General features: G+C 41.3%; 2 protein-coding genes across 2 annotated transcripts in view; one reads left to right on the top strand and one right to left on the bottom strand.

Moving 5' to 3' along the window:
* The window catches only part of LOC111969464 (plakophilin-3-like), an 18554-nt gene extending 16302 nt beyond the window's left edge, over positions 1-2252 (top strand). Inside the window, 1 exon segment of the mRNA XM_023995628.2 lies at positions 1519-2252. Within this exon segment, the coding sequence (XP_023851396.1) occupies positions 1519-1560 (42 nt within the window). The 3' untranslated portion in view covers positions 1561-2252.
* A 3416-nt stretch (positions 2253-5668) lies between these two features.
* LOC111969465 (anoctamin-9-like) lies at positions 5669-20663 on the bottom strand. Its single transcript, XM_023995629.2, has 24 exons — positions 20405-20663; positions 17000-17071; positions 16739-16861; positions 16379-16521; positions 16241-16290; positions 16081-16139; positions 15842-15921; positions 14578-14712; positions 14337-14430; positions 14181-14241; positions 13994-14076; positions 13657-13761; positions 13362-13526; positions 13248-13284; positions 11369-11480; positions 10786-10843; positions 10565-10662; positions 10103-10302; positions 9728-9880; positions 9482-9626; positions 8285-8407; positions 7928-8021; positions 7451-7563; positions 5669-7276 (listed from the first exon to the last, which is right to left on the bottom strand). Exons 1-24 carry the CDS (start codon positions 20426-20428, stop codon positions 7243-7245), a joined length of 2361 nt encoding a protein of 786 aa, XP_023851397.1. The 5' UTR covers positions 20429-20663; the 3' UTR covers positions 5669-7242.
* Positions 20664-20884: the final 221 nt, after the last annotated feature.

The following is a 20884-nucleotide window of genomic DNA, read 5'->3' on the forward strand; positions in this document are numbered from 1 at the left end:
ATTAAAAGCTATTAGCACACCACTATTTCACATACAGCAGGTCTTTAAAGCTATAGCACACACTATTTCACATACAGCAGGTCTTTAAAGCTATAGCACACACTATTTCACATACAGCAGGTCTTTAAAGCTATAGCACACCACTATTTCACATACAGCAGGTCTTTAAAGCTATAGCACACACTATTTCACATACAGCAGGTTTTAAAGCTATAGCCACACACTATTTCACATACAGCAGGTTTTAAAGCTATAGCACACACTATTTCACATACAGCAGGTTTTAAAGCTATAGCACACACTATTTCACATACAGCAGGTCTTTAAAGCTATAGCACACACTATTTCACATACAGCAGGTTTTAAAGCTATAGCACACACTATTTCACATACAGCAGGGTTTTTAAAGCTATAGCACACACTATTTCACATACAGCAGGTCTTTAAAGCTATAGCACACACTATTTCACATACAGCAGGTTTTTAAAGCTATAGCACACACTATTTCACAATAGCAGGTTTTTAAAGCTATAGCACACACTATTTCACATACAGCAGGTCTTTAAAGCTATAGCACACACTCTTTCACATACAGCAGGTTTTAAAGCTATAGCACACACTATTTCACATACAGCAGGTTTAAAGCTATAGCACACACTATTTCACCGTACAGCAGGTTTTTTAAAGCTATACACACACTATTTCACATACAGCAGGTCTTTAAAGCTATAGCACACACTATTTCACATACAGCAGGTTTTTAAAGCTATAGCACACACTATTTCACACATACAGCAGGTTTTAAAGCTATAGCACACACTATTTCACATACAGCAGGTCTTAAGCTATAGCACACAATATTTCACATACAGCAGGTCTTTAAAGCTTATAGCACACACTTATTTCACAATACAGCAGGTTTAAAGCTATAGCACACACTATTCACATACAGCAGGTTTTTAAAGCTATAGCACACACTATTTCACATACAGCAGGTTTTTAAAGCTATAGCACACACTATTTCACATACAGCAGTCGTTTTAAAGCTATAGCACACACTATTTCACATACAGCAGTTTTTAAAGCTATAGCACACACTATTTCACATACAGCAAGGGTTTTTAAAGCTATAGCACACACTATTTCACATACAGCAGGTTTTTAAAGCTATAGCACACACTATTTCACATACAGCCTAGGTTTTTAAAGCTATAGACACACTATTTCACATACAGCAGGTTTTTAAAGCTATAGCACACCACTATTTCACATACAGGCAAGCAGGTTTTTAAAGCTATAGCACACACTATTTCACATACAGCAGGTTTTTAAAGCTATAGCACACACTATTTCACATACAGCAGGTTTTTAAAGGAGCAAAGAGTTTGATCTGCTTCGTGTTTTCATTTTTGCCATGGAACAAAATATTGTGATACTGGTATCGTCCCAGGCCTACTATTTACCCTTTCTAAAAACAGACTGCTCTATCTAAGTGGCATTCTCCCTTGTGTTTTACAGAAAGGGTTCACGAGGTGTGACTTCACTGACACGGCCATTTAGAGCAGACTGCTTGGCCCTTTTACTGGATTCATATTCTGGACCTGCTGGTAGAGCCAGCAGGAGGACCCCCACAATGAACCTGACACATCTGGTCTCAAATGGATGCATTGATGGAACCTGAATAATTCTGAGGAATGTATTTACCGGCCGCCAAGGACGGAGGAGAAGCAGCTTTTCTTTACTCAATATTTTTTAGATTTTATCACATTTTATTGGTCTTTCAAAATGGACTGCTTTACCAGCTTAATATTTGTATTGTCATGAGAGTGTGTTGGATGACTGAGGAATCTTCACTTCAGGACGGTGCGTGTGCGTGGTCCATGCCTGTGTGCATGCATGTGTGTGAATGTTTGGACTTAGTGGACTCGTCCCGTAAAAGGCATTGAATGCCTCTTTTCATCTCTGATACCATATGGGCTCAACATGCCATTCCTACAGACATACTGTGAATACAATCCTCTATATTGTTAGTTCTACAGTACATGGATGCTTCACTGAAAGATACAGGATGGGTGCCCTCCAAACTCCCCTTTGAACTAATAATCACCAGAGCATTTTAAAGAGCCCCTGCTTTTAATCACCCCAGTCTCCACTTCATGGTAATACAATGTTTTCCGGGTCCATCCAAGGAGGCTCTTCTGTGCTTATTTTCACCCCAAATAACTAACAATAAACAGCATCTGACATGACCAGACAGTTGTCCCCAGTGTGTCCTTTAAGCATGAAAATAAACTTCTCATTATCTTACCCCTCCCTCACAGATCTGTGCTACATTGTTTGGGCGGCAGGTAGCCTAGTGGTTAGAGTGTTGGGCCAGTAACCGAAAGGTTGCTCGATCAAATCCCTGAGCTGACAAGGTAAACATCTGTCATTCTTCCCCTGAACAAGGCAGTTAACGCACTGTTCCTAGGCTGTCATTGTAAATAATAATTTGTTCTTAACGGACTTGCCTAGTTAAATAAAATAAAAAATAAAATGGTTACTAATCGTAAACGTTCCCTGCCTCTGAAATTCACTCACCCTTGTGTCATTTATGACTAAGAAACAATTTGTAATAATGACATCTAAATAAAGTGCTGAGTAGTGCTGATTATGAAAGCAGACTTTACAGTACTACAAGGTACAGTGGGGCAAAAAAGTATTTAGTCAGCCACCAATTGTGCAAGTTCTCCCACTTAAAAAGATTAGAGAGGCCTGTAATTTTCATCATAGGTACACTTCAACTATGACAGACAAAATGAGGAAATAAAATCCAGAAAATCACATTGTAGGATTTTTAATGAATTTATTTGCAAATGATGGTGGAAAATAAGTATTTGGTCAATAACAAAAGTTTATCTCAATACTTTGTTTATAACCCTTGTTGGCAATGACAGGTCAAACGTTTTCAGTAAGTCTTCACAAGGTTTTCAACACACTGTTGCTGTATTTTGGCCCATTCCTCCATGCAGATCTCCTCTGGAGCAGTGATGTTTTGGGCTGTTGCAACACGGACTTTCAACTCCCTCCAAAGATTTTCTATGGGTTGAGATCTGGAGACTGGCTAGGCCACTCCAGGACCTTCAAATGCTTCTTACGAAGCCACTCCTTCGTTGCCCTGCGCTGTGTTTGGGATCATTTCATGCTGAAAGACCCAGCCACGTTTCATCTCAATGCCCTTGCTGATGGAAGGAGGTTTTCACTCAAAATCTCACGATACATGGCCCCATTCATTCTTCCTTTACACGGATCAGTCGTCCTGGTCCCTTTGCAGAAAAACAGCCCCAAAGCATGAAGTTTCCACCCCCATGCTTCACAGTAGGTATGGTGTTTCTTGGATGCAACTCAGCATTCTTTGTCCTCCAAACACGACGAGTTGAGTTTTACCAAAAAGTTATATTTTGGTTTCATCTGACCATATACATTCTCCCAATCTCTTCTGGATCATCCAAATGCTCTCTAGCAAACTTCAGACGGGCCTGGACATGTACTGGCTTAAGCAGGGGGACACGTCTGGCACTGCAGGATTTGAGTCCCTGGCGGCGTAGTGTGTTACTGATGGTAGGCTTTGTTACTTTGTCCCACTCTCTGCAGGTCATTCACTAGGTCCCCCCGTGTGGTTCTGGGATTTTTGCTCACCGTTCTTGTGATCATTTTGACCCCACGGGGTAGATCTTGCGTGGAGCCCAGATCGAGGAGATTATCAGTGGTCTTGTATGTCTTCCATTTCCTAATCATTTCTCCCACAGTTGATTTCTTCAAACCAAGCTGCTTACCTATTGCAGATTCAGTCTTCCCAGCCTGTGCAGGTCTACAATTTTGTTTCTGGTGTCCTTTGACAGCTCTTTGGTCTTGGCCATAGTGGAGTTTGGAGTTGTGACTGTTTGAGTTGTGACAGTGTCTTTATTTACTGATAACAAGTTCAAACAGGTGCCATTAATACAGGTAACGAGTGGAGGACAGAGAGGCCTCTTAAAGAAGAAGTTACAGGTCTGTGAGAGCCAGAAATCTTGCTTGTTTGTAGGTGACCAAATACTTATTTCCACCATAATTTGCAAATAAATTCATTAAAAATCCTACAATGTGATTTTCTGGATTTTTTTTTCTCATTTTGTCTGTCATAGTTCAAGTCGTACCTATGATGCAAATTACAGGCCTCTCTCATCTTTTTAAGTGGGAGAACTTGCACAATTGGTGGCTGACTAAATACTTTTTTGCCCCACTATATGACCTCTGACACATTGATTTATGTCTGAGTGAAGCATAGAAGAGTTTGAAGTGTCTGATACAGGGAGTTAACCCAACTCTGAGGCCACTGCACACACAAGTCATTACTTCTCTGCATTATTCATCTACATGGGCTAGCTCAGACTGTGTTAGGTTACAGTATGTGAGGTGTTAGGTTACAGTATGTGAGGTGAATTGTTTCTCATAAGTAATGGTTTAATTTAATGGATTTGGCATAATACATGATTGCATTTTAAAGATACAATCAAACTCAAGGGAACTTCTGTTTTCACTTTTTTACTTGGTAAGTTTATTTACATGCACATAGTACGGAGTTTCCTCTGAAGCATTTGGGCTCCCTGTACTCGGCCTTCTCTTGTGGGAGGAATTGTTCTCATTGGCGGCAGGCCAAACAGGGCGTGTTTAAGTTTACAGATACTGTTCCTCAGTCTGGCAGCACACTATGAGGTATGAACTGTGGTGAGAGGGTAAGGTTCTCCGGGAAGTCATGGGAAATGGTGGGGGAGTAAAAGGACCAGATGAAGAGCAAAGACACAGGCTAAGAACCCTCTTTATAAAGGGAATGTAGAAAGCCTTGGAATGCAGACAGTAGGATCTGGCTTTGTTTTATCTCCTCTGAGATCAACAGAGTCAGCAGAGAGAGACCAGAGAGAGTCAGCAGAGAGGGGGGTTAGAGAGTTTTAGTCAGAAACAAAAGTTAGGAATAGAGAAAGGAAGATTGTGATGAACTGTTCAACCATGAGTTAGTCTGATATGTCCACACAAACATGCCATTTTTAAAATAAGAACAAAAGTATTTTATATGCTCAGTGTTACGTTAGTATTTCTGCAACCTCACTGAATGCATTCTGGATATGAAGTGAACCCACTAAGAGGATTTATGTTATTGGAACACTAAGAATATTTTTGGTTTAACTTTAGAAGAGGGGAGGAACTCTCAATGAAATGACAGGCCAGGGGACATGGATAGAATCGTTTTAGCAACAGTAAGATGACATGTAGTTAGGAACTGCTTTTAGCAGACCATGTAGATGGCCCCTTTCATTTCCCTTCACTTTGACAAAACTGTTTACACAAGGTAGATTATGTAGTTTAGTGCTGTATATAACTTTGGGCTGTAGGAGAGAAGACCACGCTGCCCTCTTGTGGTATACAGACATTATGTTCATAGAGGGTTGTTTCATAGCAACCTTCTAATGGACCAATTGTCTCTATAACAGCTCTCTCTTTATTTTATTTACCTGACCTAATGTGAAAAGTATTTTTTTGTTGTTGATCAGGCTCAACTTGTTAGGGAAATACACAGGGTGTGGTCCACCAAATGGCAGTTAATTGTGTCTACTTAGCTTACCAAAAAAAAGTCCTAAAGTACACATTCAGCTGAGAGTAAAATCACTGCAGGCTTTAATCTTTGTTCCGTCTGTCCATCAAAAGTGAGAAGCAAATGGACAAAATTACAATGCACTTTCACGCAGGTGATAGACTGATGAGCAAAATCCTGTCACATATTGTATGTACAATATACAGTAAAAAAACAATACAGCAACTCAAAATGTACACCTTTCCAACAACAATACAATATCCATAGGTATTGGCTCAAATAATTTCTGAATTATACTTAAAAAAAATGTTTTTACAAAAACTCTTGTTCATACACATAACATGAAGCAACCCTATGTTTGAATTTAAAAAGTGATAACAACATTTTTCCGAATATCATTTCAAATAAAGAAATAATGCAGTGGATTAAAAGTAAAGTTAAGAGATGCATAATTATATAACAAAGATTTTAATATTTCACAAAGATAAATTACATTATTCACACTTTGTAATTCTATATGTTGAGAGAACATTGAGGTTACTAAAAGCATGTAAACAGGAAACATCAGTACACTATTTGCAAAACAGGGATGTCACACCCTTACCCAAAATAAAACTACCGCAGTTCTTTGTAAAACATGAATATTGGCCAGAGTAAGGGAGTCAATACATTTCAACTCAGGTTTTTCATTTGTATGGCACGTACAGTTTGTGAAACAAAATTAACCCCAACTCTGTTACCGTATAGGCATCCCTGCTAGGTTAACCTAATGTAGCAGGCATAAAATACATCTACACACTGAAGAAGGCTGCAAAGTCGAAAAGCCTGTACGCTATCCCTGATGCAGTGAAAAAAAATTCTGTGTACGGACCCATCACACCTTTTTATTTAACTGAATTCACACATTTTACGCACCAACCAAACTTCTGAGAGACTGCGATGGTCCCCTTTTTATTAGGAAAAATAAATGACTGAAACTAGATCCCCTACATACTGGTCTTGACGAGAAGAAAAAAACGTTATCTTCTGCACTGTTCAACTAATCCGGTAAATGTGGAGTAGGAGTTAAGATGGAGTGTCGCCTTGTTAACGTCCAAAAGCAGAAGTCGCGTCACAGGCTCTCTTTCCATGTCCCCTGAAAACTGGAACATCTGGTTGTTGGGGACTCGGCTGAGGCTACTACAGGGTCATCAGTCATTCAAGAAAATACAATGTTATATGGACCTCTTCTTATGACCCCCAGTTGTGGTTTGGCGTCTGGTATCTGGGGTTAGTCTGTCAGTCTATTGGTTCATTTATATTGGGGTACCCGTGCTTATATGTAAAATAGAGTTTGGAGCCGTCTAATCCTCGTAGAAACTTGTCGCCCCGATAGGCTATCAAGATACGCTCGCATGCGCAACGGGTGGCCATTAATCACACAGGTATAAACAGTGTGTTGACCATGTGGGAGAAAACTCAGAGGTTTGGGAGATGGGGCTGTCCTACCTCTCATAACGACCAGGCGCTAACTATGCTGTAAGATGCTGATCTCAGGTCAGTGCAGAGAGCATAACTTTTAATGTGTCTTTTTCAAGGCTTCAAAGTCATGTGTCATGCTGGTCATGTCTCAGGATGTCCCTCCGTTGCAGTCATCACACATCTGTGGACTGGCTGAACTTCATATCCCTGTCAACACAGACAACATTCATTTTAATCAGATCATGGAAATCACTATGGTGATAAGTTCCATGCAGATGAAGTATGGCAACACTTTAACGGTAACACTTAATCATACATCTTTATGATACATGTTCATACAAGGAATATTGTGGTAGTCTATAACCATATGTTTTAACTCACTGCAGTTCCTCTTTGAGTCTACTGAGTTTATCCTTCAGTCTGTCATTCTTCACCACCATGGGGGAGTCAGGCACAAACCAGGCAGCAATGCATTTAAAGATGACCACTACATGCTACAGAGAGGGGTGAAAGACAGACAGGCTTGTTCAATCATATCCGTGATATTTGGCATTGCTCAATGGCCATTTAGAGTTGCAAGGATAAGGTTTTGACAAAACCCTAAAATCACCTTTTTAGCTTGGCCTTTAACAAGTGATTGTATTGTTTTAGACATCCTTTGCGTTTTCTTTTACATCTTTAGTTTTATTGTAAAGTGTGTCACAATTTAAAATAATGTTTGAATAATCATTGGTGCAGAGCTTAATTAAAATCAATAACATGGAATTCAGTGATTCCTGATGTGCCAAAACTATACTGAAAATAATCGAAGTAGTTTGACGTAAATACACATATTCACAGATGCAAAGAAAGACATACCTCAAATAGGACGACGAAGGCAAAGCGTACAGCCATGATGAGCCAGAACTGGGAGGTGAGGCTGTAGTCAACATCATTTCTGTAGTCTTTATAGCTGGGAAAACACACCAGTTTCACCATCAACAATCTCTCTCAACAACTACTGGTATCACTGGACTGAGTTTCTTTCTGTTTGTGACTGCATTGACTCTAGCTACATGTATGGATGCCTGAGGAGAATTGGTTGCTTTGGTTTCTGATTATTCAAACACTTCGTTAATATAAACAGTGAAATTAAGAGATGGGCAGTAGGGTTGAGCCAGGCTTCGGTAAATAGTAGCTTCCGTAGTGACCTAGTTGTGCCTCACAGATGCTCACCTGCATTGTGTAACATTGAAGCCGCTCTCTGTGATCAGTTGACTGGGGGAAAAGTCCTTCCGCACGTTCAGATCTGTTATCTGAGCAGTGGATAGGGTGTCGTTGATATAGCCCTTCATACAGCTATAAGGGAGGAAAAAGGGATTATGGTCATATAAAAACAAACCTGCAGTACCCTTCTCCAACTCATGAGGTTTTATGCAGCTAACCGTTTAGAGAACCCAAAAAGTAATGCCCCATGAATCAACACAAAACATACATTTAAAAGCATACAACTTAGCTTGCTTATACAAAATCATAATTGGAAATACCTTTCCATATGAATTTGTCTTGGAATTTGGAAACATAATTAAATTGCGAGCCTTTTCCACAACCAGCTTGAAGGGCAAACAAATAGTCACATGGTAACATGGCGAATCAGTATTATTACAACTTGCCACCAGTGTTTACCCACAGTGCTTTGTTTCATATGCAAATATACCCATTTGTCCACAGCATGGCAGCATGGTCACTTACGCCAATAAAGACTAAACTAGGGAACTTTTGAACTCTGCCTTTGGAACAGTTTCAATAGAGAGAGACAGTAGCGAATGTAGTCTTTATTTTATTTTTCTTTATTTTATTTTTGTGATATCAAAATTGGTAGTTACAGTCTTGTCCCATCGCTGCAACTCCCGTATGGACTCAGGAGAGGCGAAGGTCGAGGGCCATGTGTCCTCAGAAACACAACCCTGCCAAGCCGCTCTGCTTCTTGACACACTGCTCACTTAACCCGGAAGCCAGCCACACCAATGTGTGGGAGGAAACGGCGTACAACTTGCAACCGTGTCATCGTGCCCGGCCCGCCACAGGAGTCGCTAGGGCGCGATGGGACAAGGACATCCCGGCCGGCCAAACCCTCCCCTAACACGGACGACGCTGGGCCAATTGTGCGCCGCCTCATGGGTCTCCCGGTCGCGGCCGGCTGCGACACAGTCCGGGATCGAACCAGGTTCTGTAGTGGCCCCTCAATCACTGCAATGCAGTGCCTTAGACCGCTGRGCCACTCGGGAGGCTCGAATTTAGTCTATCAGATGACATTATCTACATTATTACTATGGCATTCATTGCTTTAAGAGCCCAGACCATGTGTGAGAGGTCTACTCTAGGTGCAACTCATGCACCAGTCACTGCACAATGTGCTACAGTAGAACTTACTGCACATTATCTTCTCCATTGGCACAGGGTCCGTAGTGGTAGCGATAGACCAGCCGAGGGATGAAGTCTGAGGACACCCCAATGACTAGCCCATTAGCAATGACAGCCAGAACACCAATAGCTTCCAGAACTTTGTTCCATATACCTGAGAAATCATATTATGGGATGAGCATACAAGCCCCAACAAAAACATGGTAAGGAGTTTACCAGAGAAGCACAAGCTTTTACATATACTGTTTAACTCACCAATATTATTGGTTTTCTTGGGGACTAATCTGCGTTCCAAGCTGACCATCTTGATGGCATCCAGACGGATCTCAAAGATATTGTTGATGAGGGCCAGTAGAGGGGCCAGAGGGAAGGCCGCCACAAAGATGGTGGTGAAACTGAACTGAAGAACTGCATGAGGAGAAGAGTGTAATAACACAACAGAGATTTAACATTCAAGACAGGGGATTGGGAAGTCAATAAAAACAACTGGGCGGAATCATTGAACATAAAAGAGACCATGAATCACAGTGTAAGACAGAGATAGAATGACTTCGGTGAAATAAATAAAGACGTTGGACTTAGAGACAATGAGACATCCATGGAAGGTAGCGACTTGTTAATGTGACGTACCCATTTCCAGAAACTCATTGAAGAGACTGAAAAAGTTTACGTCATTCAGATCGTAGTTGCGCAGCCAATCATGCAGCTTGCAGATATCACATGGGTCATGGCCCCTCTTCTCCTCTTCGCGACATGCATTTTTGTAGCAGTCGCCACACTTCCTCTCCAGCTTCTTAGTTGTAGTCCTTCTGAAGTAACTCTTGAACCAGCTGCACAACAACATAGGACAGCCTAAAGTGAGAAAGTATGATGCTCCACTTTGGATGTCCAATTTGGTTAATTAGAATTCATTCAATTCATTAACTAGAATTCCTATTTACATGGAGTGTTATCGTCTGACTGGCAGTCAAACGTTTATTTGCATTACCAAAAGCTTATTCAACAGATCAAAGGGCTTATTCAACCTATTTATTTCCTCAGAATGTATCTATGTTAAGCAGGTAGATAATCATAGATATATACTGTACTTACGGCACAGTAAACTCAAAGATGTTATTCAGTGTCTGTTTGAGCAACATGATGACGGCCATTTGAATGAAGAGGTCAGTGAGGCAGCCACTGGGATGACACTGGCAAGGACAGGAAAAGGCAGATATGGTAACAATCTAAAGACAATTCAAACCGTTCAACCGTGTCATAATCGCATGTTAAGTAATACTTTAAAAAAAAAAAAATAGTGATGAGCTACCCACCTCCTCCAATCTCCATTTACCAAAAATACGAACATAGCTGCCTGGGCGACCATTTATCCTATGCACAAGAACAGCATGTTAGATTCATTAAATGTAAGCACATATGCATAAACATTTCAAATACTTACACATTTATGGTTCAGGACTCAAACATTTCAAGGATCACAGATACATGAACACTTGTGGATACAGAAAGCACCTTCTCCATACAGCTAGGCTGCCCATGACAGCTGACACAGAGCAGTACCTTACCAACTGTTTTTCCCTTGGTTTTAGGCTAGTCTGCAATATTTTATTTATTTTATTTAACCTGGCATTTAAGTCAGTTAAGTCAGTTAAGAACAAATTCTTATTTACAATGACGGCCTACCACGGCTAAACCCTAAACCGGATGACGCTGGGCGCCGCCCTATGGGACTCCCAATCACGGCCAGTTGTGATACAGCCTGGAATCATACCAGGTTCTGTAGTGACACCTCTAGCACTGAGATGCAGTGCCTTAGACCGCTGCGCCACTCGGGAGCCCCATGTACCGTCAGCCCGATGAAATATTAACACTACACACACACGTTGCACTCAGTACCTGCCCAGGAAAAATGCCACATATATGAGCGAGGAGAAGAGAGTGAAGAACTGGAAGGTAAACATCTTGACAGTGAAGCTCCTATCAGTGGCCGCAATCGACTGTGTCTTCTCTGCAGGCAAGAGCAGCAACATTAACTTCATTCACTGACTCACTTAGCTAAGTACAATTCCATCTGATAGAATGACAGTGAGGAACATGTACAGTTGAAGTCGGAGGTTTACATACACTTAGGTTGGAGTCATTCAAACATATTTTTCAACCAGTCCACAAAATTCTTGTTAACAAACTGTAGTTTTGGCAAGTCGGTTAGAACATCTACTATGTGCATGACACAAGCAATTTTTCCAACAATTATTTCACTTATAATTCACTGTATCACAATTCCAGTGGGGCAGAAGTTTGCATACACTAAGTTGCATGTGCCTTTAAACAGCTTGGAAAATTCCAGAAAATGATGTCATGGCTTTTGAAGCTTCTGATAGGCTAATTGACATAATTTGAGTCAATTGGAGGTGTACCTGTGGATGTATTTCAAGGCCTACCTTCAAACTCAGTGCTTCTTTGCTTGACATCAGGAAAAGCTAAAGAAATCAGCCAAGACCTCAGAAAAAGAATTGTAGACCTCCACAAGGCTGGTTCATCCTTGGGAGCAATTTCCAAACGCCTGAAGGTACCACGTTCATCTGTACAAACAATAGTACGCAAGTATAAACATCATGGGACCACACAGCTGTCATACCGCTCAGGAAGGAGACACGTTCTGTCTCCTAGAGATGAACGTACTTTGGTGAAAAAAGTGCAAATCAATCCCAGAACAACAGCAAAGCACCTTGTGAAGATGCTGGAGGAAACAGGTACAAAAGTATCTATATCCACAGTAAAACAAGTCCTATATCGACATAACCTGAAAGCGTTTGGCAGAGCCCTGCTCCAAAACCGCCATAAAAAAAGCAAGACTACGGTTTGCAACTGCACATGGTGACAAAGATCATACTTTTGGAGAAATGTCCTCTGGTCTAATGAAACAAAAATAGAACTGTTTGGCCATAATGACCATCGTTATGTTTGGAGGAAAAAGGGGGAGGCTTGCACTCTGAAGAACACCTTCCCAACCGTGAAGCATGGGGGTGGCAGCATCATGTTGTGGGGGTGCTTTGCTGCAGGAGAGACTGGTGAACTTCACAAAATAGATGGCATCATGACGAAGGAAAATTATGTGGATATATTGAAGCAACATATCAAGAGACCAGTCAGGAAGTTAAAGCTTGCTCGCAAATGAGTCTTCCAAATGGACAATGACCCCAAGCATACTTCCAAAGTTGTGGCAGAATGGCTTAAGGACAACAAAGTCAAGGTATTGGCCATCACAAAGCCCTGACCTCAATCCTATAGACCATTTGTGGGCAGAACTGAGAAAGCATGTGCAAGCAAGGAGGCCTACAAACCTGACTTAGTTACACCAGCTCTGTCAGGAGGAATGGGCCAAAATTCACCCAACTTATTGTGGAAAGCTTGTGGAATATTATCCGAAATGCTTGACCGAAGTTAAACAATTTAAAGGCAATGCTACCAAATACTAATTGAGTGTATGTAAACTTCTGACCCACTGGGAATGTGATGAAAGAAATAAAAGCTGAAATAAATAATTCTCTATTCTGACATTTCACATTCTTAAAATAAAGTGGTGATCCTAACTGACCTAATACAGGGAATTTTTACTAGAATTTAATGTCAGGAATTGTGAAAAACTGAGTTCAAATGTATTTGGCTAAGGTGTATGTAAACTTCAACTGTACATGTTTGATTGTAAATGAAAATGTTCAATGCAAACATATGTTCTGCTCATCCAAATTAAGATATTCCTCTTCAGACTCACCTATCTCACACAGCTTCAAGGCTACGGCCTTGTTGACCTATCCGGGTAAGAGAGGAGAAGAGTTAGGGACTGTGCAGGTCTACATGACTTAGAGGGGTTGCTGGTTGAACTTACTCTGGTCATAACTTGCATGGTGAAGTAGTGTAGTACAGCACCCAGCATTACTGCTACAGTGTTGGCATGGTTCCTTACAAATTCCCATGTTCCCTCTGACAACAGCACAGCAGCAACCACACGGAACACCACCAGAGCCTGGGTTAGCCCGATGATCAGAACCAACTGGTAAAAGAACACACACACACAGTGAGAGGACAACATTGACAGAACCGGAGCTAAACACGGGTATAGCCCAGGTTGAAAACTGCTACGTCTGATGCAATATGGTAGTGAGTGACTGACTGGGACTGACCATGAGAGTGACCAGCACCAGAACAAGAGTGCTGCGCAGATAAGAATGGCGAAACTCTTTGGGATGGCAGTCTGGATCATTGACTACTCCCAGGATGAGCTCCTCCTGCAGGCCAGATGGAACAATATGCAGGATTATACTACAGAGGTCTGAGGTCATATCAATCACACAATGGGTCCCTACCATAAGATGACAGTAATCAACGGGACATTATTTTAGTTATTTGAAAGAGTATATGATTGGGTAATATCAATGAGTAACAGACAACCTAAACCATGCTATAGTATACAGTATATCCAGACATATAATGGTTTCTTAAGCCTAAGTAAAGCCGTACCTCTTCCTCACACCAGTCAAAGACTTTCCATTTGGACACAAACGTTGCTTTGTGTCTCTTCCACAGCTCCAGAAAAATGGTAGCTGGAAAAATAAAAAGGACATGAGTCATGACAATGTCAAGATTTATCTGAATTAAAAATGTATTGGATGGAAATAATCCGTTTTATCCTGTGTGAGAGACTTACCCCAGACTGCCATGAACATAGCAAAGAACACCGTTCCCTCATTGTCAAACAGATGACTCACCTGCACACAAGACACATTTTGAACATACAAACTTTATTTACAATTTTTTAAATAGTAAAGTTTGCAATGCAGTATGGTAGAATGACATGAGTTACCTTGGCATAGGTACAGGTGTCACGCAGTTGCCATACTTGACACCATTTGTCACACCTCGGGCACATAACGGTGTCAGACTCACAGACCTCCTTTCTGTAATATGAAGACACACAATGCACCTTCAGAAACACATGAGTTTTAATGAGGAGCAACTCCATGTAACCTATTTTTTATTCCTACTAAAATGTCAGCAACAATCAGCTTAATAAAGAATTTGGCTCCGTGGGCCTGTCAACTCACATGAGGGGGCTGGTGTTAAAGAAAGCCAGTGCATACAGGAACACAATCACACCCAGAATGGCTGCAGGGACCAGCAGGATGGTGTACCAGCCCAACCACAGGTAATACAGAGCCACCTTCTCTCCAAAGTAACTCCTGACAGATACAGATACATTTCAGTTTGCATGTTCAAATTCAAACCAGGAAAAGGACATTCCTTTTCAGTTAACACCCCTTACTAGGTTTCCAGGGGGGATTAAAAAATATTTAATTAACATGTAGTTTAGTTTCACAGTTTCGTGTCATCTTGATAATTTCCCTTTCACACCACTGAGGTAAATGACATGTTGTATTGCTATTTGCATGCTGTATATTTAAGCAATAAGGCATGGGGGGGTGTGGTATATGGCCAATATACCATAGCTAAGGGCTGTTCTTAGCTGGTTCAAACTAAGCTTGATGATGAGTTGGTTATTTGAATCAGCTGTGTGGTGCTAGGGCAAAAACCAAAACGAGCACCCAGGGGCGGGCCCAGGACCAAGTTTGGGAAATCCTGCTTTAGGTAAGCACATCACATTTAGCTGCATCGGTAAACCCAAAGTTCTGTGTGGATATAACCACTAGCTGGCATACTTCTTGGTAACATAGTTAATTGCTTTGAAAGCGAGAGAGATAGGCCTTTTCTTCATTGAGCAAAAGTATTTTCTCCACCCTCTCTCCCCAGTCCTCTCTCCTTGTTGACCTGGAAACCAATAAGTGGTCAAGGAGAGCGACAATTTTTTGTAGGCAAATGGAAGATGGTCCTCCCTTCCTCGATAGCCTCCTTTTGGCATGGAAGCACAAGTGAATCCTACATGATTCATTTGCGGAAGAGTTTTAATCTTCCACACCCACTTTGAAATCAGCTATTTTCTTGAAGGAGAAAAGGATGCAAACATTTCAAAACAATATTCTATTGATCATTTTATCTACAACATGTCTTGCACAACTAGCTAGCTACATTTGTTTTTATCACTGTATACATTTACTTGGGGATTCCAGCCTATAAACGTCATTTTCGTCCATGTGCTATTGGACAAGGAGTCTCATTTCATACAAGCACAATTTTGTCCACTTTCCCCCTTCTCGACGCCTCTCCTCGATTACCTATGACCTATGACCTTTCAAAAGGAGGCCAGAGAGGATGGAGGTGAGAGGATGCAAGAGTTGAGCAAATCCAATTGAGGAAAGGCCACTGTGAAACCAAAAGACACAGAAACACAGCAGGATATATAGAAGGTCTTACCTGACATCATCGACAGGCTGGGTGGTACAGAGAGCAGACCATCGTGCCCACTTTTGTTTCAACACCTTTTGCTTGTTCCTCTATAAAAACAGAAAGAGGCTCATACTGTAGATGTATTTCACATCAATGAATTTCATATGGGCTACTTATGATCATACAAGACATAAACAGCTACAATGCCCCTCAAAATTGAACAAGTAATCAGGTATACAAATAAATAAGGAGATGTTTTTTTTTACCTCATGCAGGCAGAATGTGGCCTCAAAGACACCCTTCTTCTGGAGCTCTCTGAGGTTCTCTGTTGTGTTGAAAGGAAAAAGAGGGTTAGGAGTCCCGAACAATTGAAGTCAGGGACAAATATGTTGCTAAAGAGATCAATGGAGGGAGCACTTCACATACCTCCTGTGTTGATATGGGTGTGGTGTAGGATGTAATGCACTACTCTGATCCTGAAAGAAAAACAGGAACAAGGTAAGAGGATATGTTGGAAGTTAACGTTATTTGCATATGGAATGGCAAGAGTTCAATGCATCTCACCTGGTTGAGAGAGGGATTCTGCCACATTTCCGGTCGCCGCTCCAGTTGCAAGAATCAGACACCTTTAGTAGGTACCTATACTTGTCAAATATCTCCTTTGGGGCCCGGACACCATAAAACACCTTGTCATCATGGACGATTTTCTGACACAAAAACAGGCAAAGTTCATGATGAGCATTGAACCAGGTGAAATTGGATCATTTTGGGAGGATTGGCCATGATGTTACAATACAACTTTCACACGTTCTCTACAGTTGTACACGTCCCAATAAAATATTGTACACATCCCAATAAAGTAACATTGCCTCAACATCGCTTCATATGGAATTTAAACGTGATTCAATCAAGTAACAAACTCACTGTCACTTTCATGTTTTTCTTCCTCAGGTGGTCAATAAAAGCCACCTGCTTCAGAAACTTTGGGTGTTCCTGGTCCTCAACTTTGTCAGCAACTAGAACATAATCATATGTCCTCTGCTGGTGCTGTGGGAAACACACACAAGGCTTTCTGTATTCTAGGGACTGTGTCATACAAACAGGTTGAATAATTATCACCTGTATGACTATATATGGCTCGAAGTTATGAATGCAGTGAAATGAATAGTTGGTGTGTGGTCTCACCAGAATTGGGAGTAATGCCTCCATGGTATTGTCAAAGCCATCCGTGTTTCTCTCCTGCAGCTCAATACCATCCTAAAACACAGGGTAACAAAGAGGAACAATGTGACATCTCTCTTGTGATACAAGGGCTGGCCCTCCTCCCCACCTCACTGCAGTGGTCTGCCAGGCATGTGCCAGTCAGCATGGACCACAAGGAACCTCTCAGCTAACATAATGGTCAATGATGTGCCTTCATTCACTACAGCCAAATCGTCATTGTGGCTTCACTATCCTGTGTCGAAAAAAGGGATACTAGGCAAATTCCTTTTTACAGTTGGTCCATGAGATGTCAATAACACACATCTCTAAGCAGTGGGATAAAACAAATAAAGGCAACTGGGCCATCCCTCTTGCCATCTCTGTTGTTATGCAGGTTTCGCTCTAAAGCCTGTCAGTCTTTCACTTTCATTCTTCCAGACTCCCACAGGATTTTCCAGATTACATGCCCCAACACGCCCGTCAGTGAAAATGTTCCATAGACTGCTCCTCACACTCAGTGGGTGGGAGGGCTTGTAGGCTTTTGCTGTACAAAACGATGGGATTATTTACATATCTGAACTAAATATAAATGTTATATTCTAAGGCAACACTGAGTTCTATGCTCTGCTATGTCTCGAGAGATATGATCCAATTTTGACTGATTACATTTTGGAGGTGTGCCACTATTACCCTCTTTAGTGCAGTTTGCATAAGATTAAATGAGATAACCTGTTTCACCAGGAGCACAGCCAAGAAGACCAGGCAAACATTGAAAGGATGCTGGCTCTGATGTAGGGTACTGTGTAGTGGATATGGCATGGGTTGCCAGAGGAGAGGTGTCATACATCAGGCCTCAGCATCACATAAATCATAGACACTCTTCAGAGCAACATGGGCCAAGGTAAAAAGCTGACCTGACAATTTCTCAAAGATCTGCATGCTTTAGATGAGGATCATGGTGGGAGACTGTTCAGCCGACTTTGAGTTAAGTTATGCTTTAAAAAACAAAAGGCCAGATAAGTGACCTTTAAATCTGTGAAATATTTTAAGTTGGTCTGGGATTTTTAATTATTTATTTATTTAGCTGCTGCAATGAATCTAGCTTATACAGTGCCTTCGGAAAGTATTCAGACCACTTGACTTTTTCCACATTTTGTTATGTTACAGCCTTATTCTAAAATGGATTAAATAAAAACAATTCCTCAGCAATCTACATACAATACCCCATAATGACAAAGGTTTTTAGAAATGTTTGCTAATTTATTAAAAGTTTAGAACAGAAATACCTTATTTACATAAGTATTCAGACCCTTAGCTATGAGGCTCGAAAATTGAGATCAGGTACATCCTGTTTCCATTGATCATCCTTGAGATGTTTCTACAACGGTGGTAAATTCTATTGATTGGACATGATTTGGAAAGGTACACACCTGTCTATAAGGTCCCACAGTTGACAGTGCATGTCAGAGCAAAAACCAAGCCATGAGGACGAATGAATTGTCTGTAGCGCTCCGAGACAGGATTGTGTCGAGGCGCAGATCTGCGGAAGGGTATCAAAATATGTCTGCAACATTGAAGGTCCCCAAGAACACAATGGCCTCCATCATTCTTAAATGGAAGAAGTTTGGAACCACCAAGACTCGGGGGGAGAAGGGCCTTGGTCAGGGAGGTGACTAAGAAGCGATGGTCACTCTGACAGAGCTCTAGAGTTCCTCTGTGGAGATAGGAGAACCTTCCAGAAGGACAACCATCTCTGCAGTACTCAATCAGGCCTTTACAGTAGAGTGGCCAGACGGAAACCACTCCTCAGTAAAAAGCACATGACAGCCTGCTTGGAGTTTGCCAAAAGGCACCTAAAGACTCTCACCCCATGAGAAACAAGATTCTCTGGTCTCTTTGGCCTAAATGCCAAGGGTCACGTCTGGAGGAAACCTGGCACCATTCCTACGGTGAAGCATGGGGGTGGCAGCATCATGCATGTAAATAGCCCATCCAACTACCTCATCCCCATATTGTTATTATTTTATTTTGCTCCTTTGCACCCCAGTACCTCTACTTGCACATTCATCTTCTGCACATCTATCACTCCAATGTTTAATTGCTAAATTGTAATTATTTTGCCACTACGGCCTATTTATTGCCTTACCTCCCTAATCTTACCTCATTTGCACACACGGTATATAGATTTTTTTTCTATTGTGTTATTGACTGTACGTTTGTTTATACCATGTGTAACTCTGTGTTGTTGTTTGTGTTGCACTGCTTTGCTTTATCTTAGCCAGGTTGCAGTTGTAAATAAGAACTTGTTCTCAACTGGCCTACCTGGTTAAATAAAGGTGAAATAAATTTTAAAAATGCTGTGGGGATGTTTTTCAGCGGCAGGGACTGGGAGACTAGTCAGAATCGAGGCAAAGATGAACAAAGCAAAGTACAGCGAGATCCTTGATGAAAACCAGCTCCAGAGCACTCAGGACCTCAGACTGGGGCAAAGGTTCACCTTCTAACATGACAATGACCCTAAGCATACAGCCAAGACAACGCAGGAGTGGCTTCGGGACAAGTCTCTGAATGTCCTTGAGTGGCCCAGCCAGAGCCCGGACTTGAACCCGATCTAACATCTCTGGAGAGACCTAAAAATAGCTGTGCCACAACGCACCCCATCCAACCTGACAGAGTTTGAGAGGATCTGCAGAGAAGAATGGGAGAAACTCCCCAAATACAGGTGTGCCAAGCTTGGAGCGTCATACCCAAGAAGACTCGATGCTGTAACGTAACATAATGTGTAAAAAAGTCAAGGGGTCTGCATACTTTCCGAAGGCATTGTACATGGTGAGGCATAAATTAGTTTCAGGGAACCTCAGCTACAATGAGCCACAGTCATGTGTTCTCGGTCCAAATAAAACACCTGTAATATTTTATTTAACTATGCAAGTCAGCTAAGAACAAATTCTTATTTACAATGACGGCCTAAGAACAGTGGGTTAACGGCCTTGTTCAGTGGCAAAACAACAGATTTTTACCTTGTCAGCTCGGGGATTCGATCTAGATCTAGGGTGTGTTTGATATTTGACCCACATCTAGTTCATAGATAAGGCACTGTAGACCACTTTTAGCACGGTAACATAACACAACTCAGCATACTCACACACAAATTTATAGATTTCTGATACAGGTTATAGCTATACGGAAATAGATTTTAACCTGCTATGACCGTCACCTCAAAGTATCTAAAAAGCAGTTTCATTACCATAATCCATGAGTATAACGTTTGAAAAATACATTATTCAGTCCAACTTATTTTATACTCATTCAAAATACTGTAGGCTACATGAAAACATGTTTCCTAAACTGTTTGCAGGTGAGTTGTTTATAAATAATCTTCCTCACCTGCTCTGGATCCATTAAGTACATGTTGCAATACACTCGTTATCCAAATTGAGCGGATATTGAAAATCCCCATTCACATCTGTCGTTCGAGCGCCGTTTTCTTCATTACTCACGAAACGTGTACCCCTACTTCAGACAGAGGGGAGCTCTAATTATACTAAAAATGATTTTTTTTTTATATGAAAACTGCTGTACTGAGCTAAAAAATAAGTTGACTTCACTTCCGCGTTTCTGAGTCAATTGCTATCAGGTATGTATCGTCACTGCTTCTCAAAAGGTGAGGCGCTGATATTGAGCGCTTCCGGTGGATTAGCAATGCGGCCAACTAGTCATAATAGGACAGTCGCAATCGTTTAATAGGTCTACAGTTAGTGACCAAAACTGAGTCTCTTTGTATCTCTCTACCCCTGAAAGTGCATGCAAATGATTGTGCTTTTCTTATCTGTGAAACCAAAGAATGCATTTAATTAGTTGATATGA

This window comes from Salvelinus sp. IW2-2015, linkage group LG10 (assembly GCF_002910315.2).
Source record: "Salvelinus sp. IW2-2015 linkage group LG10, ASM291031v2, whole genome shotgun sequence".
Lineage (NCBI taxonomy): Eukaryota > Metazoa > Chordata > Actinopteri > Salmoniformes > Salmonidae > Salvelinus > Salvelinus sp. IW2-2015.